The 19,884-nt window shown below is 40.8% G+C and overlaps 2 protein-coding genes across 6 annotated transcripts in view; one reads left to right on the forward strand and one right to left on the reverse strand.

Moving 5' to 3' along the window:
* ZYG11A (zyg-11 family member A, cell cycle regulator) overlaps window positions 1-10,754 on the forward strand; it is an 80,267-nt gene extending 69,513 nt beyond the window's left edge. For both annotated transcript variants that reach the window (XM_082688434.1, XM_082688435.1), the window contains 4 exons: window positions 786-980; window positions 4,196-4,257; window positions 4,656-4,753; window positions 10,007-10,754. In XM_082688434.1, the coding sequence (XP_082544560.1) occupies window positions 786-980; window positions 4,196-4,257; window positions 4,656-4,753; window positions 10,007-10,173 (522 nt within the window). In that variant the 3' untranslated portion in view covers window positions 10,174-10,754. The remainder of the gene's footprint in view (window positions 1-785; window positions 981-4,195; window positions 4,258-4,655; window positions 4,754-10,006) is intronic.
* A 1,731-nt stretch (window positions 10,755-12,485) lies between these two features.
* The window catches only part of ECHDC2 (enoyl-CoA hydratase domain containing 2), a 31,056-nt gene continuing 23,657 nt past the window's right edge, over window positions 12,486-19,884 (reverse strand). For all 4 annotated transcript variants that reach the window (XM_082688462.1, XM_082688463.1, XM_082688460.1 and 1 more), the window contains exons 7-10: window positions 19,563-19,750; window positions 15,256-15,306; window positions 14,059-14,106; window positions 12,486-13,202 (exon numbers count right to left, since the gene is read on the reverse strand). In XM_082688462.1, coding sequence (XP_082544588.1) covers window positions 13,125-13,202; window positions 14,059-14,106; window positions 15,256-15,306; window positions 19,563-19,750 — 365 coding nt within the window. In that variant the 3' untranslated portion in view covers window positions 12,486-13,124. The remainder of the gene's footprint in view (window positions 13,203-14,058; window positions 14,107-15,255; window positions 15,307-19,562; window positions 19,751-19,884) is intronic.

Here is a 19,884-nt window from a genome sequence, read left to right on the forward strand (position 1 = left end):
ATCTCAGAGTGCAGGCGTTGGCTAAGCCATGGTTGAACTGTGAGAGAAACTGTGAGGGAAAAAATGTGTTAAGCCACCCAGTTTGTGGTAGTTTGTTAAACAGCATAGAAAACTAATATATAAAAAACACAATGTCACCTGCCTTTCATTGTTACTGTTAACTTTCAAGCTAATGTAACATACAGTAGGCCCTGAGGAACTTCAAAGTTTTTGAATCAGGCCTGGATTTTATTTTAGTTTAGCCAGTTTTTATAAGTATAAACCTGACAAGTTCACTGAGAAGTTAAGTCTTGCTGAGTGACTTACTTATTTCTACAACTGTGTTAAATGAGCAGCTCCTGGATGGCACAGTCGTTTGAGCATCTGACTCTTGGTTTCCGCTCAGATTGTGATCTCAGGGTCGTGGGATTAAGCTCAGAGTGAAGTCTGGTGAAGATTCTCTCTTCCTAACCCTTTGCGCTTCCCTGCTGTCCATGCTCACACTCTCAAATAAAACAAATAATGATTTAAGAAAAGATTAAATGAGATAAGCCAGATAAAAAGACATTTTTGCCTGGTACAGTGCCTGGCACTTAGTAAGTGCTTACTCAGTGACTTGTCATTGCTGATCATCCTTGTCTTCAAGGGGTGGGATTGTGGGGTATTAGGCTAAACTGAGAGGGAGGAGTGTGGGACTAGGTGTTCTGTCTGTATCTGAGCTAAGCTGTAGGAGAGGGAGAGGAACCAGTGTCTGATTCTGTCTTCCTTTCCAATCCCTGATATTTTCTGCTTCAACTAACCTGTAGAACAACATAGCTGAAGTTAGAGAACTTTCTTCCAAACTGCTGACTGAAGATGTGCTGAAACACATTAGCAGCTTGCTCCATAGCAAAGAAATGGAAGTCAGCTATTTGGCTGCAGGCATCATAGCCCACCTGACATCTGACAAACAGCCCTGGATGTCCCAAGACCTTCAGAGGAGTGCTCTTCTCCAGGATCTGGTACAAGGACCATACCTCTTTACCAACTCTGGAGTAATCTCTTCTTGCAGGAAACTTACTTTTCCAGATAGTAAGAATTTTAGAAATACATGTTCATTGTAGAAAATGGGGGGAGCATAATAGAAAAGTACAAAGAGGGGCGTCTGGGTGGCTCAGTGGGTTAAAGCCTCTGCCTTCGGCTCAGATCATGATCTCAGGGTCCTGGGATCGAGCCCCACATCAGGCTCTCTGCTCAGTGGGGAGCCTGCTTCCCTTCCTCTCTTTCTGCCTGCCTCTCTGCCTATTTGTGATTTCTGTCTGTCAAATAAATAAATAAAATCTTTAAATAAAAAAAAGAAGAAAAGAAAAGTACAAAGAAAATGTTCTGAATCCCTCCTACCCTACCATCTGCTGCTAACCTTGCTAACACTTTGTTACATTCCTTCTGGTATTTTTCTTTTATAAAAGTTTCACATGCAGGGGTGCCTGGGTGGTTCAGTCAGTTAAGCATCTCCCTTTGGTTTAGGTCATGATCACAGGGTACTGGGATAGAGCCCCACATTGGGCTCCTTGCTCAGTGGGAAGCCTGCTTCCTGCTTGTGTTCCCTCTCTGCCTGCCTGTCTTTTCTCTCTGTCAAATAAATAAATAAAATCTTTTTTTTTTTTTAAGTTATATTTGCAAACAGTTGTATATGGCTTTACCAGTTCTCTTTCCCACTTTCAGCTCCTTTTCAAGCTATATCTTTTGGTTTTTACCTCCATTATCTCTGAATAACATCTTTTGCTACTTCTTGACTTTGCAGTAATAGGCATTATCTGTTCATTCATTTTCCCACTCTGGAAAATGAAGATTCTTCTTCTCCTTGTCCCTATGCACACCATTTCCTATACTCTATCAATCTCCTTTCAGTATTTTTTTTTAATTTTTTAAAAAAATTTTATTTATTTATCTGACAGAGATCACAGGTAGGCAGAGAGGCAAGCAGAGTGAGAGAGGAAAGCAGGCTCCCTGCGGAGCAGAGAGCCCATTGCAGGGCTTGATCCCAGGACCCTGGGATCACAACTTGAGCTGAAGGCAGAGGCTTTAACCCACTGAGCCACCCAGGCGCCCCTCCTTTCAGTATTTTCAAACATATTCTATCCATTTCACCTTCTCAGAGACTTCTCTCCCAGAACCTTCCGTTTTCTTTCATCTGGTCTCCTTATTTGTGTATCTGTCATACTGCTGTCATTTTGGAATATTCCGTTACTCTGATCGTAGGGATTCTCTTTGCCTCTCTGGTGTTGGATTCCTTGTTTTTTGGACTGTATTCCTTCTGTTGTGTGTGTGTGTGTGTGTGTGTGTGTGTGTGTGTACTCCCTTATTCTGTTAGATCATATCTAGTAGTTTCCTAAGAAGAAATGCATGAAATAGAAAACTTCAGACCTTCTTTGTTTGAAAAGGCTTTTACTTGACCTTCACATTTAATTGGTCACATGGCTGGGTATAGAATTTTAGGTTTGGAATATTTCCCCTTCAGAATTTTAAAGCCACTGCTACTTTGTCTTCTATTTCTTGGTATCACTGTTAAGAAGCCACATGCCATATTCCTTTGGGACCTTTAAGATGTTTGTCCTCAGTGTTTAGAAATCTCAGCAGTTTGCCTTGATGTAGGTTTATTTTCTTCTCCTATGTTGGCTACTTATTGCTCTGGAAGCTTGTTTCCTTTAGTTCTGGGAAATTTATTTCTCCCTTCTCTCTTTTTCCTCCTCCCTACCTTCCCTTTTCTTTTCTTTTTTTTTTTTTTTTTTCCTGGAATGTCAGCCTTCATGGACTCATTTTTTTTCTTACCTTTTTTTAAAAAATCTTTTATATTTTGGGGCACCTGGGTGGCTAAGTGGGTTCAGTGGGTTAAAGCCTCTGCCTTCGGCTCAGGTCATGATCTCAGGGTCCTGAGATCCAGGCCCGCATCGGGCTCTCTGAGCTGCTCAACAGGGAGCCTGCTTCCTCCTCTCTCTCTCTGCCTGCCTCTCTGCCTACTTGTGATCTCTGTCAAATAAATAAATAAAAATCTTTATAAAAAAAATCTTTTGTATTTTAATACAATAATTATTATGTGTACTTACATATTTATTTTGTATTTACATATTTCTGTTTTTAATTTCTAAGAACTCTTTTTTTGTTCTTTGAGTGCTTTTTTTAATACAATATTGTACTCTTTTTCCATGGTTGATATTAATTTGAAGTTTTATTTTTGTTTTTGAGTTTTTCTCTTCCTTCAAGGTCTCTGTTTCCTGCACGTTGCTTTTTTTTCCCTATTATGTCCCTTTATGTTACAGATTTTCTTAAAGTATATGGTGATCTTCAGCTGTCCAGTCATATCTAAGAGTGGAGTTGTTTGGAAGCTGAGTGTAGATGGGTAGAATTTGTCAACTATGGGTTTTACTTAGAATGATCTTGATTAGTCATTGTCACTGTTACTAGATCTTTTGTCCTGAACTTGTTGGAATTTACCTGAGGAAGAACCTTCTGTTCTTCTAACTGAAAATTACAAGCTTGGTTCCAACGGTCTGGAAGCCCATTAGATGAGAGCTGAGGACAGAGGACTCTCAGCATTTATCATTTAGATTTTCACTTCATCTCCTGTTGTAATCATGGTATTCCCAACCTGCAGTTGTTCACAAGGTTGCCCAGTCCAGAAATTTTTGTTAGGGATAGTAGAGAAGACCTGGGAGTCTTGATTCTTCAGTACTTTCAGCCATTCCTCCTGTTTTCAATCCTGCCTCTGATCTTACTTCCTGAAGTATCTGGTGTACCAAATTTTTAAGTCTCTTGGGGGTTCTGTTCAAATTGGTTCATTGTTTAACATTCTCCAGTGCTAGATCTATTAAATTAATTACCATTTTCCTTCTGCTTTGTTCTTGTGTGTTTGCCTTCTTTTATCTTTTTTACTGTTTATACTATTCTGTTCATGGGATTTAGGGGAGGAATGAATGCATGCTCAATCCTGCATCTTTGTACAGAAGCCCTCTTTTACTGCACTATTTTCCACATGACTGTTCATATTTTACATATATGATGTTTATCTAATTGATATTTTGGCAGGTAGGGATACCTTAATTTGGGTGATCATTCCCATATTCTGAAAATTTGTTTTTTCATATATATGTAATTATAAATAACATGAAAAGCCTATTATGACTTTTTAAAAATTATGGAATAAAATACTATAATCTTGGTTTCTCTTTTTGTGTAGTATGCTACCATCCAGAATTGGCCAAGTTCAAGTTGTAAGATGACAGCATTGGTGACTTACAGGTAATCTCGTGATGGTGTAGTATTTCTATTAAACCTTGCCCTCATTTTACTATGTAGAGGCCATGGTACAATGATAAAATTATTATAGTCAAATAACCTTTTGTTCAAATCCTCTTTCTGTGATTTTTGGAACATCATTTAGAAGATCTCTGAGACTCAGTTTTCCTCATCTGTAAAATGAGGCTATCTGATAGTGTGCAAGATTGAGGATGAAATGAGATGTTAAATGTAAAGAGTGCCTAACACAAATGAAGTTTCTTAAACGTTAGGTTCTGACATATGCTCAACAATATATCTGTCTCAGTGAGGACATGACCCTATGTGGAAAAGGTTGAAAATAATTATTCTACTTCCGACACTAGCCTGAGTTCTGAGTGAACTTCTTTGTGCCTTTTTAGATCCTTCAAGGCATTTTTCCCACTCCTTGGCAACTTCTCTCAACCAGCAGTTCAGCTCTGGGCACTATGGGCAATGTATCATGTCTGCAGTAAAAACCGTATGTATTCAAAACAGTAGTTTTCCAACTATTTTTCTGTATAAAGACTAAGTTCAAGATAGAATTTTGGAAATGTGTTAAGCTGTGTACTGAATTTAACTCTTCCTTTTTTTTTTTTTTTAAGATTTTATTTATTTATCTTAGAGGGTGTGAGAAAGGGGAGGGACAGGAGGCGAGAATCTCAAGCAGACTCCCCACTGAGCATGGAGCCCGATGCAGGACTCTTATCTCATGACCCTGAGATCATGGCCTGAGCTGAAATCAAGAGTCATAGTTTAACCAACTGAACCACCCAGGTGTCCCCTGAACTTAATTCTTTTAAAAAAGAAAATGGGTGGCTCAGTTGGTTAAGCAGCTGCCTTCGGCTCAGGTCATGATCCCAGCGTCCTGGGATCGAGTCCCACATCGGGCTCCTTGCTCAGCAGGGAGCCTGCTTCTCCCTCTGCCTCTGCCTGCCATTCTGTCTGCCTGTGCTCGCTCTCTCCCCCCCCCCTCTGATAAATAAGTAAAATCTTAAAAAAAAAAAAAAGAAATTGGAAAATGTTTCTGTTTTAAGAATTCTACAGAATTGGGGGAATGGGCATTAAAGAGGGCACTTGAGGGTGCCTGGATGGCTCAGTGGGTTAGACCTCTGCCTTAGGCTCAGGTCATGATCTCAGGGTCCTGGGATCCAGCCCCGCATTGGGCTCTCTGCTCACCAGGGAGCCTGCTTCCCCCTTTCTCTCTGCCTGCCTATCTACCTACTTGTAGATAGATGGGGGCTTACATTTTCTGCTAAGGATTATTGTAATTTCTCTCTGTGATAAATAAATAAATAAAATCTTTAAAAAAAAAAAAAGAGGGCACTTGCAGTAATGAGCACTGGGTGTTGTATGCAACTGATGAATCACTGAATTCTACCTCTGAAACTAATACATATATGTTAACTAAACTAAATTTAAATAAACATTTAAAGTGCTATAGAATTATATATTTGGAGGTAGATATCAAGCTGTATAGAAAGTGAAAGTTGGTTCCCACTCCTATTCCCCTTAGGCAAATACAGTTAGTAATTTGATAACTATAACTGTCCTTCCAAATACTTTTCCTGTGCACATGCTGTTGTTAAAATATACTATATGTAAATATGAATGTTTTAAAACAAAATTGGCTCATTCTGTGTATGCTGTCCTATAGCTTCCTCTTTCCACTCAACAGTTTATCATGAATAATGCTTTTCCTATAGTAATACATACATCTGCCTCTTTGTAATGGTTTGTGGGAGCCTGGAGGGCCAGGAGTCAGGAGCTGTTTCCCAGTCAGATTAAATGTTTTTCCATGTTTGGCTGTTTTGAGCATTGGGGGCTTACATTTTCTGCTAAGGATTATTGTAAAACATTTTTGTTTTTATTATAAAAGCAATATAGGCTTTATTTTTATACTAAAAAACTCAAGAGATAGCTTTTAGAATTAATTAAAAGATTAGCTACCAACAAAAGTATAAAATACCAAAGACAAGTTTAACCAGTATGAGACCTATATGCAGAAAATTGAGAAATAACTGAAAAACCTGAAGTAATTATGATGCATACTATATTCCTAGATGGAAATATTTATTAAGAGAGAGATGTCAGGGGGTGCCTGGGTGGCTCAGTGGATTGAGCCTTTGCCTTCGGCTCGGGTCGTGGTCTCAGGGTCCTGGGATCGAGCCCCACTTCGGGTTCTCTGCTTGGTAGGGAGCCTGCTTCTCTCTCTCTCTCTCTTTCTCTCTCTCTCTCTCTCTCTCTCTCTCACTCTGCCTGCCTCTCTGCTTACTTGTGATCTCTGTCTGTCAAATGAATAAATAAATAAAATCAAGAAAAAAAAAAGAGAGAGAGAGATGTCAGATCTTTTCAATTTATGGATATACTACAATTCAAGTGTGATATGAGGGATCTGAAAATTACTCTAAAGTTAACCTGGCATAATAAACAGGAAAGAACTGACCAAGAAAAATGGTTTTAAGGAGCTTGTCTTAACATTTCTCTTTAAATTGTAAAAAAAAGTATTCTGAGGGCTGCCTGGTGGCTCTCAGTGATGTGTCTGCCTTAGGCTCAGGTCATGATCCCAGAGTCCTGGGATCCAGCCCAGCATCGTGCTCCCTGCTCAATGGGGAGCCTCCTTCTCCCTCTGTCCCCCGCCACGTCCCCCACACTCTCTTGCTAGCTCTCTCACACTCTTAAATAGATAAAATCTTAAAGAAAAAAAAAGTATTGTGAATGGTGCTGGCATATGAACAGATGCAGGCAGATCTGCCGGTTAGAATGGCCCTGGAACAGACTTTAGTATATAGCAATGACTATAACAACTAGAACTTAGTTGAGTACTTTCTCTGTGCCAAGCAGCGTTGCAAGCTCTTTATGACTTAACTCATTTAATCCTCACAACAACTAGAAGAGGGTAGCATTATTATTACTATACTACATCTGTTACAGATGAGAAAACAAGGCACAGAGAGGTCAAGTAACTTACCCAAAGTTAAAAAGCAAGCAACTGGCAGAACTCCATAACACCATTATGAATTAAATTGCTTAGTATTTCTTCACTCTATGGATCCAGTCTGCTTTAGATGGACATTGTTTCTACTCTCTTCTATTATAAGCACTAGTTTAGTGAGTATTTTTTTTTCTTTTCTTTTTTTTTTTTTTAAAGATTTTATTTATTTATTTGACAGAGAGAAATCACAAGTAGGCAGAGAGGCAGGCAGAGAGAGAGAGAGAGAGGGAAGCAGGCTCCCCGCTGAGCAGAGAGCCCGATGTGGGACTCCATCCCAGGACCCTGAGATCATGACCTGAGCCGAAGGCAGCGGCTTAACCCACTGAGCCACCCAGGCGCCCCTAGTTTAGTGAGTATTAACATAATTCATATACCACCATACATGTATGTATGTATATATATATATATATATATATATATATATATATATGTTTATAGGTATATATATGTTTATATAGCCATATACACACTATATCTATCAAGTGAAAATGCATATTTTCACTTAACTAAGAGGACAGATGCTAGAACCAGACTCTGTTCTGTTCCCAGTTTCTGCTGTTTACTAATAGTGGGAACTTGAGCAAATAACTTGACCTCACTTGTGTCCCAGTTTCTTTATCTGTTAAAATGGGGATAAAAATACCTAATTCATGGGACTATTATGAGAATTAAGTGGGTTAATACTAGTTAAATATTTAAAACACTGCTTGGCTCATAGTATTAGCATTTGTACATAGCGTACTATTAGTTCACACATAGTATTATAGCATTTGTTACATATATCATGTTGCAAGTGTGTGAGTTCATCTGCAGAATATGTAGAATTGCTGAGTCAAAATGTTAGGAACATTTATAATTTTGATAGGTATTGCTAAACTGTTTTCCAGAGAACTGATTCCCAGTTTTCATTCCTACCAGCAATGTATGAGAGCTTGCCAGTCGCCGTACATTCCTACAACAGTGTTTAGTTGACTTTTTGATCTTTACCAATCTAAGGTGAAAGTGATAGTCTCGCTTGACATTTCAGTGTGGTTAGCCATCTTATATTGAAGAGTCCTTTTCTTTTCCTTGAATTGTCTATTGATATTCTTTATTCACCTTATGTCTACTGTTTGTTGCCCTTTCTCTTTTTAATTGGAAAGAACTCTTGAAAATATTTTTTTTCCCTCTTTATCATCTTGACTTTGTTCTTTGTGTTTAGTCAGCCTTTTGTTCTATGGCCTCTGGACTTTAGGTCACAGTTAAAACTTTTCAAAACTGATAAAAATTCTCAGCTGTTTAAAAATATTACTCTTTTCCTATATTTTCCTTATGGAATATCTATCAGAAGTTTCTTGTACCTTCTCTCACTTTATCCTACACATCCTGTGGACTTAAAAAATAGTAATTCCAGGGGCACCTGGTGACTGAGTTCGATGAATGTCCGACTCTTGATTTCTGCTCGGATTGTGATCTCAGGCTTGTGGGACTGATCCTCACGTGGGATTCTGTGCAGGGTGTGGGGCCTGTTTCTCCTGCCCCCCCTCCTCAAAAATAAATTTATTTATTTATTTATTTATTTGACACAGAGAAAGAGCAAGAGAGAGATCACAAGCAGGGGAACTGGGAGAAGAAGAAGCAGGCTTCCCACTGAGCAGAGGGCCCAATGCAGGGCTTGATCCCAGGACACTGGGATCATGACCTGAGCTGAAGGCAGCTGCTTAACGACTGAGACACCCAGGCACCCCCAAAATAAATATATTTTTTTAAATGTTTAAAAGAACAGTTTCCATGTTTTTGTTTCTTTGTGCTACACTCTTGGTAATTGCAGTGTTTTTTGATCATTATCTCTCTCTGTGTCTAACTCGCTTTTGGACTGATTAAGAGAATCCTTTTTGGGCTGTATCATAGACATATTCCTTCAGCAGTTTTGTATTTGCTTCTGTCAGGTGCTCTAGAGGTTTCTCTGGGATTGGACTAATTTTTATGTTTACTTCTCAGCTCAAGGGTTCCCAGAACATTTAGGTGTAGTATAAATTCAAATCCTATACCAACTCAGTACTATGGTTTATGAATTCTTGGGAAAGACTTGTCCAGCCCACTCCTGTATACCCACCTAGAGCCCAGACCAACCTTAAAGATGTTTCATTGTCTTATCCCTCCTCCTGTATAGTCTTTTGAGGGACCAGCTTTAAGCACTGAAATATATTTTATTATATACATATTGCTTCTAACTTCATAAATTAAGACATAAATTCTTGGATTTTGAGAATCCAGTGAGGCTTACCCAGAATAACTCTAGTAGTTACATGAGCTTAGGTGTTCTCTGCTCTTTGTATCTGGCTCCTGAACAAATCCTTTACTTTGTACACATGAATATGCATTTAAATTTTTTGTTACCTTTTATCCAGCATCTAGTGTTTTCAAGTTATCTAGCTAGACATAATGTCTGAACTTGACATGTTTATAATACATGTAATAAAATGAAGTTCTTATTCTTTTAGCTAGGATTAGAGATTTTGAAGCTTAGAGCCATCTGGAAGTAAACATACTAAAATAATCATTTGTTACTGCACTACACAAGTCAAGCATTATTTAAGTTTTGACATATTCCTTTTGAATTGACTAATTTTATCTGTTATTTCTTATGTTGGGGGCTTAATCCTTGGTACCCCTTTTTCAAAAAGGTGAATGTGGTGACTTGGGTATATTTAAAATGCCAGTTTGTCCACCAAGTTTCTTTGTTTGATTTTCTTTCAGCCAGCAAATACTGCAAAATGTTAGTTGAAGAAGAAGGATTGCAGCTTTTGTGTGACATCCAGGAGCACAGTGAGGCAGACCCCCAAACACAGCAGATTGCAACCTCCATTCTAGATGACTTCAGAATGCATTTCATGAACTATCAGAGACCCCCTCCTCTGTGTTGAATGCCCTTCTTAACCTGTGGGGCTTCAGAGGTGCTCTCTGTTCTCATTGTCAGGACTTCTGCCTTGCCAGCAATTGTATGTTGGAACCAGTTGTCATTGGAGTTTGTGGGTTGGCTGCCTCACTGGCCTTTTATTGTTGATTTTCTGTAGAAACTACAGAAAGGTTGGATTTGAATGACATTTGAATGACAGCCGCAATCCCAAATCACGTTGGAATCATTCTGCGAACACCCCTTCAGTAGTTTTGAAAAGTCAAGTCTTGGACTCTGTGGGAAGATCTGTGAGCTTGTGTTGCAACAGCACTGCCAGTTACTTTTCCTAACCCTGGCCAGTTTCTTAAATCTGGGAGTTTGTCAGAGGAAGGGGAAAAGAAAGACCTATGGGGATACCTTAGTATTTATGTTAAATTTCATGTTTAAAAGAGTATCCTGAGTTACTATTCCTACTTATGTGAGGCTAAGAGAAAAGAAGTATGTAAAAAAGTTAATACATGCTTACTGGAGGCAGAATTTCCATTAGAGGGGAGGAAAAAGGAGCGGGTTTTTTTTTTTTTTTTTTTTTTTTTTTTTTTTTAATAAATACCCAGGGTGCCTGGGTATGACTCAGTTGCTAAGCATTTGCCTTTGGCTCAGGTCATGATCCCAAGGTCCTGGGATCAAGCCCCGCATCCAGCTCTCTGCTCTGCAGGAAGCCTGCTTCTCCCTCTCCCTCTCCCCTTGCTTATGTTCCCTCCCTTCGATGTGTCTCTCTCTGTCAAATTAAAAAAATAATAATAAAATAAAATAAATACCAAAGTATCTTCCACTTATGGGGGTAGAGGGAAGAAAAAAAAATTTTTTTTTAACCAATTTTGGATATTCTGCCTCTGGCCTTTCTTCCTCCAACTTGACACATTCGATTGAGTGAACGGGACATTCTGTGTAAGTGGTTGTGGTGGTGGAAAAGAGTAGAACTTAGGACTTCTAGTAGAGTATTTAGGTGAAGACTGTATGGGGACTGTAAATCTTGATCCTGTCAAGTTTTGATATTGTGGGACTGTGACCAATCCAAGAGGAAGAGGAAGCCAAAAAAAATATTTTGCTATAGATTTCAAGAGTGCTCTTGCCTAGCATGGAAGCAAGAAAAATAGGGGCTTTTAAGAACCAACCTCAGCTGCAGTGCACACAACCAGAAGCTTCTGTTTTTGTCCTTTGCAAACCTCTGTGGAACAGAGTATGAATTCCTTCCTTATTACTGACAGCTAATGAAATGGGTCTTACCATTCATCTGTCCAAAAAACAAAAGTAAATTCCTTTATGAAGAGTAGCATATTTTCATACTAGGTATTTGTGCTTTTAGCTAACTGGACTCTTAACTGGAGTACTGTATACCATCTTTTGGAATCAAATGAGGCTTATCCTTATTCTGAATCATATTCCAAATTCTTGGCTCACCAGCATCCTGTTTCTTCCTACAGTTCTGACACTGCATTGTATTTTCTCTTATTCTCTGTTCTGCTTAATTTCAAAAGGCTGTCTTCATTTCCTGAATTGGGTTCTAGTACTTTAGAACATTCTGTTACCAGATACTAGCTCTTGCTAATGTGAGGATGATGTAGGAATTAGTGCCTGTTTAGGCATCCCTCCAAGTTTTATTTCACTCACAGCAATCCTCTGGGATAGATAAATTGTATTCTCCCCATTTAACAGATGAAAAAAAGGATGTTCAGTGAGGTGGTTACTTTCCAGAGTGGTTACACCCAGGACATAGTTCCAGCTAATATAGTTCGTTCTGATTTTATGACCTGGGCTCTTCTGTGTTACTCTTCTTCCAGGAACACAGGATTGGGCACACTTGTATTTAGCAGCATAACAACAATGTTAACTGATATATATCTGTGCCCTTGGCTTAGTGTCTCTAGGCCAGGCCTAGGCTGGAGAAGCTCACATGAATTAAAAAATGACCGTAAGGCCAAAGCTTAAGATGCAGCCTTCTCTTCTCCTACCTTGGTTCAACAGGAAGGCTAGCTAGTGTGCATGTGTTTATTAGCCTTCATCATTTCTAAGTGTGTTATCCTCCCACTCACCTTCACTCTTGCTGTTCCCCCTCAGCCTTCCTCTCCTTTCCACAATGCCTGTTGAACCTTCATGCTTCACTCCACTGTTACCTGCCCATTTCCTGACCGTCTACTCTCTCCCTCAGACTTAACTGCTCGCTTTTCAGTGCTCCCAAAGGCTATGTACCACAGCCCAAAGACTGCCTGGCACTCTGTATAGTTCACAAAAGGTTTTCCCAGTGATAATTTCATTTGGTTCTCATAAGAACACTGTACATTAATAATAATTCCGTTTATTGAACATGAGGCACAGTTCACTTTCACAAGCACTCTTTTCTTTTTTCTTTTCTTTCCCCTTCCCTCCCTCCCTTCCTTCCTTTCCTTTCGTCTTTCTTTCCTCCTCACAGCATTTTTATTTTGCAGATAAGGCAGCTGAGGCACTTAATGAATGGCAGTCTGATTCCTGACGCCTGTTCCGGCTACTGCCAGGGTTTGTGTAGTATCTCTGTTGTACAGAGGAAGAAACTTGGAGGCTTCTTAGAACCTTTTGCCATCTCTGGTGAGCACCTAATAACTGAGAGCCAGAGGTCAGGCCTGAAAGCCAACAAGAAAAAGGCCCCGAGTGGTCTGATTTAATCCTTAATTTGCCATTTGCATAGGGAGGGAAAGATAGGCTCCAAAGCCAACTTGACCCCAGCGATTATCTAGTCAGGATGAGGAATTATGAAGGCAACTGTAGGTAGCATGGGCAGTACCTTGGTATGAAACACCATTCCAGTTGTTTTATATCTATCCTTGTCCTTGTGAGGAGACTGAAGCCCAAAGAGGTGAAATGATGAACAGTCACCCTGCAAATTTTCCTTCTGGATCCTGTCCTGGAAGGCAGGCATCTCCCATATTTATAGTTAAATGGGAGTCACTTGCCAACAAATCTGGGGGGCCGCTTCTCCCTGAAGGCTGCCATGCCCTCCAGGCGGTCCTGGGTGGGGATGTTCTGAAACAAGACAGAGTATTAATTTTGGGTGGAGCTGCAGGAACAGAGAGGCCAGTGAAGACTTGCTCAAACTCGTCTACCCCATGACAAGGTCAGAGTCCCAATTCCTTCCATTATCTCTTCCACCTCTCTTCCATTACCTCTGTGCTTTTGCTCATACCTCTGAGGTAATGCCTCAGTGGCTCCTTGGTCTCCTAGGGAATGTAGACTACATCTCTAGCATCTGTGGCCTATCCCATTAGTCTCTTGCCCACTGCTTACATGCCTCTAGAGAGCTCTGATCGCCTGCAGCCATCTGACATGCAGCTATTTAGTAGAGAAAAACAGTTAAGTTTTTCAGTAAGAAATCTAGCTTTGAGTTCTGCAAGTTCCAGGACTTTTTGTTTAAGAGCATTCTGGATATTTGTTAACCTGGAGATTGTATTTTTGACTCACCCAGGAATCCAAGGCTAAGTAAGCCGCAGGTCACCACCCCCATCCCCACCACCCTTCCTCCCTCACCCCCACTGAACACACACAGCCTGCAGGTTATAACCAAGGCCTTGACATCCTGACTCCAGCCTAGCCTCTGCAGCAACCACTAGTACAGAGAGTGGAAGTGGTGGTTTGTCAGGTACCTGCCTGTGTGCTCTGTGATTCTGGGGGCAGAGTATATTGGATGGCCTAGGAAACAGTCCTAGAGAGAAGCAGTGTGGTTTCCCTAGGACTGTCCCAGGCTGATTGTAAGAGGCAGTGGTCCAGAGTCTAACTTTTCAAGTTGGAAGGAACCATTAAATTGGTCACATATTGTACAAGGCTCCCCACTCTGGCCTGGCCTCGGCTTGGAAGTATGTGCGGACTGGCAGCAGTTACGTACCTGGGCATAGCATATGCCTTCAATGGCCATCCCTGATGCGATATCCACCTGTGAGAAAGAAGTGGTGCCTACATCAGCCTGACTTTAGTGCCAACTATCCTACTGCCTGCACCCCCATTCCCTACTGTTCATGGATTCCTCCAGCGAAGTATTATTGAGCTTATTGTAGGCTAGTCCCTGTGAACAGAGAGGATTATGATCAGGAATTTCCTACCTGGAGAGGGAATACCATTTGTAACAGAGATAAAACGACTTTGGGACAAAGGGTTGGGGAGGATGGCACTTGGCCTGGAGAGCTAAGGAGAAGGGTAAGTGTGAGCTGTGTTTGCAACAACCAGAGTTACGTCTTCACATCTGGCTGTGTACCCTGCCTCCTGTCCCTCCTGGGAAGGAAATTTCACAGGCTGGCTGTGAAATTTCACAGGTGACTGTTCATCATTTCACCTCTTCAGGTAGAGAGAGAGAGGAGGAAGCAGGCTCCCTGCTGAGCAGAGAGCCCGATTCTGGGCTTGAGCTGAGGACTCTGGGATCATGACCTGAGCTGAAGGCAGAGAGGCTTTAACCCACTGAGCCACCCAGGCACCCCGAGTTGCATGCCTTATTGATGCAGCCACCCAGGCAACTCTGCTTGGTATCCTTAATCTTGTATTAGTGATTCTGTGTGTATCTGTCCTCTCTTCCCACCTTGGAGACAGTTCCATATTTAACTGATCTCTTTGTCCCTGTTCTCAGCTCAGGTCTAGATTCAGTGTGTAATGAGTGAGTTGACGAGTAAGTTGTTTTAAGGATGAATTAGCTTGCGTCTAAGACACCACCCTGAGTCCTATCCATGAGGCCACCTTACCACCAGCACAAACCCAAGAACATGGCCTAGGAGCCACACAAGAGCTGTATTCTATTTATTCACTTGCTCTGTGACCCTAGACAGGTCTTTTACCCTTTCTGGACCTCAATTACCTTCTATCTAACGAAGAGAGATGAAGATAAAATGTAATTCAGAATGTCACCTGGCCGAACTTTACATTTCATGGGTGGGTAAACTGAGGCAGAGGGAGAGGTCAGACTCAATGTCTCTTAGAAGAGTCCAGTTTGAGTTTTTTCTAGCTGTGTTCTTAGTCTGCACTGGCATGAAAGCATTGCCTCCCAGCCACCCCACTGACTTTAGTGAATCCAAATCCTGACCCAGAACCTACTTACCTCCATTCCTCTATCAATGGCTACTTTGCCCAGCCGCACAGCAATGGGTGCCTAGGGAAAAGAAAAGAGAAAAGGCTAGGTTGAGAGAATTGGTGCTAACAGTTGGTGGGAAGGGGTTTCGAAGAGAGAGACATAGCTTCATGGTGGGGAGAGTCATCAACAGGGAGATCAGTCTGAGTCCCTTTTCAGCTCTTCTACTGACTGTTACTGACATTTTGTTGGTGTTAGTACTTACTACTTCTCAGTTGATATTCTTTTTCTTTTAATGTTCAGTTAGCCACCATATTGATATTCTTATCTATAATGAAGGAAGCCTAACTGATCCCTGAGCCTCCCAATTCTGACTATCTCAAATTCTTGTCATTTAATCCATCCCACCAGTGTGTATAACATGCTACAACTTAACAAAATGTTTTCCTACCCACAGGCTTGTCTAATGGTGCTACCCACCCTTCAAGGATGGTGCCATCTTTAATTGAGGCTCAGGAAGGTGAAACACTTGGCCATGTTTGTCCAAAGAGTGGTGAAGCTTGGATTTGATTTCCAGTCACCTTTCCCACTGTTGCTCCATTCCCCTACCCCTCTCATCTTGGCAGATGCAAGCCTCCTCTGCAAGAAGGTTTCATACCAGCAGAGTAAACTAAAGGTCAAGATGAGGATCTTGGGCTTTTGGAGTCGGACCAGCCTGGGTTGAGATCTCAAGAGGGCATTTTATACAGCCACTTAGAAGCAAGCACATCAAAGAGTGGCCACCTTTGCCTCATTGCTCTTGCTTCTAATCAACTTGTGCCTCTCCAGGCTTGGCCCTCTATCCCCAGCCTCACTTTCAGGCAAAGACTGCGTTTACTTCCTCTATTGCTTGTATTGTGTTATTTGAGGTTTTTATAAGTACAACAATCAGAAAAAGATTTTTAAAGTCTGTTAACAGAGAAGCCACAAATGAAAAAGCTAGCTACATAAATATGAATGACCTCATATTGGGAAAAATACCGTAAATAAGACAGAAGTCAAAAACAGAAGATGTATTTGTGATACTTGTGACCAGCAAATGTCCTTGATTTACAAAGACCTGGCATAATTTTTTAACAAATATTCATAAGGATAATTCACAGAAAAGGAATATAAACACAAGGATTACTCAGTTTTACTCTTAAAGAAATGCAGTTCAAAACCATGAGGTGCCCCTTTTCACCTAAGACCAAGTATAGGTAAATCGTAAAATGCTATTATTTGCTGAGATTCAGGAAATAGGTATTTGCATACATTATTAATAGAGTAAGTTGGTACAGTGCTTCTGAAGGCAACTTGATTAGAACTGGCAAATGTTATTAGATGTTTGTACCCTGATGTTGCAATTCCATGCCTTACAGATGGACTGTAAGTATGTGAAGATGTTCAGTTATATACTCCAGCTATTTTATGGTAACACAAAGCAATATAAATGTTCATTATTAGAGTACTGGTTACATAATGATGGCACACCTGTACTGTGAATGAAAAAGTGTGCATTTCAAAGAATGAGGTCGGTAAGTATGTGCTGAAATGGGAAACTCCAAAATATTGGGTGAAAAAAAAATCAAGATGCATACTAAGTATGTATATCATTATCCCGTTTGTGTAAAAAATGTTGGCGTGATACTCCTTTGGGGAGAAGAGTCAGGAGAGTGGAGAACTTCACTTTTTGTTTTATACTTTTCCATACTGCTTGAATCCTTACTATGCATATTTTAATTTCATATTTTTAATGTCTCTTAGAACTGGATTAGCCTCTAAAGGTGTGTTCTTTGTCCCTCCAAACCATCTTAAAAGGAGTTCAGAGTTATTTAAATATGTGAGTATATGTGCATAATATATATTCTTATATATACAATGAAAATTTCTGGAAGAGTGTGTAAGTTAAGAGTGGCCATCTCAAAAAAAAAAAAAAAAACCAATAAATTAAAAATAAAAACAAAACAGAAGCCAGTAGTCATCTCTGGGGAGTTGAAAGCTGTTTTGGTGACCACCTAACCTGGTCTGCCAAGGACTGATAGTTATCGAGATGTGGGACTTGCACTTTTAACTGGGACAGCCTTGGGATGACAGGGTCACCTGGGTCACCCTACTTTTTTCTTTTTTTTTTTTTTTTTTAAAGATTTTATTTATTTATTTGACAGAGAGAGATCACAAGTAGGCAGAGAGGCAGGCATAGAGAGAGAGAGGAGGAAGCAGGCTCCCTGCCGAGCAGAGAGCCCGATGCGGGACTCGATCCCAGGACCCTGAGATCATGACCTGAGCCGAAGGCAGCGGCTTATCCCACTGAGCCACCCAGGCGCCCCATCTTTTTTTTTTTTTTTAAAGATTTTATTTATTTGAGAAAGAGTGAACATGAGTGCTTGGGGTGGGTGTGGCAGAGGGCAGAGGGAGAAGCATACTCCCTGTGGAGCAGGGAGTGCAGTGTGGGACTCATTCCCAGAACCCTGGATCATGACCTGAGCCAAAGGCAGGTGCTTAATCCGCTGAGCCACCCAGGTGCTCGACCCTATTTTTGATTTTTACCTTATGCCTTTACTCTTCTGTTTTGCTTGTCAGCAAAGATAACTAACTAATAAACGGATTTCTCACCAAAGAAAAGTAAAACTATATAGATAAGGTCCATGTGTATATGCTGAAAACATACATTTTTTTTCCTGAATGTGTGGATATATCTACCGTTGACTCCCTAGTCTTGGTGGTTTATCCTCTAGAGAACAGCCAACTACCACACCATCCCCAACACTCACCCCATCCAGGAACCCTCTCATTCTCAGCACCCAGTAACTCTGCTAGAAATTAAGGATTGGGATTAGTGAATTTACAACTAATTTTTGGTAAGCTAGTGTCTTGGTATATAAAGCTACTTTTAAGTACTGAAATACTAGTAATTATATTAGTAGAATACCATTGTTTCAGTATATTCAGAAACCTGAATCCTCTTGCATTCAATTTATGCAAAAAGACAAACCCTATAGTCCACAAGTCTTGCTAGTGTCCGCCCCCTCCCCCTTCCGTAGTTTGGGAAGGGAAGTCAGCCACACACTTCCTTGAGGTACTCAGAGTTTTATGTTGGTTTAAAGACTTTTTGCTCAGGTGTAGTAGAAACCTGGCAGATTAAAATGGTCTAGGTAACAGCATCAGATTCCGTTTGTATGTGATGAAGAAAAAAGAAAGACAAAACAAATGCTTTCTTTTAGACCAAACTCACTATTAATTTTCAAAAGTTACAATCCTTACTGTCAAAGAAGACCTCAAAGTTAGGACAAAAAGGATTATTTAAATTTAAGGGAGACAGAAAGATTCCTTTCTTAAATAAAATACCTTTTTTTGTGATTAACTAAAATACTTTTATCTGTTTTTAATATGTGGCTAACGGTTTTATAAACGTATCTTTGTTTTGTAACATGTTTGTAAATTCTTTCTGTTGGAAATGGATCTGACATTTAGTTTGAGGTTAATATTCTGCACTCTTTAGAATACCAGTTTCTATATTATATTTTGTATCATGCAAAATAAAAGCCCAAATACCAGTATTGTCTTTTTTTCTGGTATTGCAATCACTTTTTTGTGACATTGATTGAGCAAGTCACTTAATTTTTCTGGGTCTGTTACATCACAAATACAACAAGGGTAATCAGCTCAGCTGGGTGCTAATTGAGAGACGTTTTAAAGTACATAGGATCATGTCTGATGAGTAGGACGTGCTCCATATGGGCTAACTCAGTGTTTATTATAAATTATAAGACCTAGCTCCATTTAAAGCTGCTTTCATATGGAAACTTGAGACATACCTCTCTGTCTTGGAGAAGCCCGCAGTTAGAGGCTGCGAGGTCCTTGGACCCCCTATCAGCCAGATCCTGGCCTGTCTCCTGCAGGCTCTGGACTTGGCAGCTGGCTGGTAGGGCTACACGTACGCTGGGTCCTAACATAACGTTTTACATGATGTATTTCAGGAATTTCTCCACCCCGCAGTGTGGTCGAAAAAATAAGCTGGTAGTTCTTTATCTGCTTAGAATGTTGCTTTTTTAGTTTGGGGGACATTTTATTACAGTACTGTCCAATGTAGGAGGCAATAGCCACATGTCCCTATTAGCATCTGAAATGGGAAAGTGTAACTGAGAAACTAAATGTTTTATTTTTAAGTAATCTGAATTTAAATATAAGTCTGGATGAGTGGGTCTTGTGTGGCCCCTTGGGGCATAGCCCTGGCCTCCCCAGAGGTGAGTGTCCTCCAACCCCTGTCCACTGCCCCTGACACAGGCCCTCCCTCCTGTGCTGGGCTATAGCCACACCTGGGGCAAGATCTCCTGGGCCAATTCCAGTGCCCGATGGTAGGCGGCGTTGCCCTCCTCATTCTGGGAAACAGCGTGGTTCACCAGCCCCAGGGCTTGGGCCTGTGTACCACTCAGTCTTCGGCCTGTGAAGATGAGCTCCTTTGCCAGGGCCACTCCCAGGCATCGAGGCAGCCTCTGAGTCCCTCCTGCCGGGATGGAGCAGGGTTAGTAAATCCACATGGGAAGTGGGAGCCCAGAGAAGCCCAGTTTGGGAATCAACCAGGACTTCTCAGAGGAGGAGATTCTGAGTTAGGATGGAAGGGCAGAACCCAGAGCACAA

Source organism: Mustela nivalis, assembly GCF_964662115.1.
Source record: "Mustela nivalis genome assembly, chromosome: 10".
NCBI lineage: Eukaryota > Metazoa > Chordata > Mammalia > Carnivora > Mustelidae > Mustela > Mustela nivalis.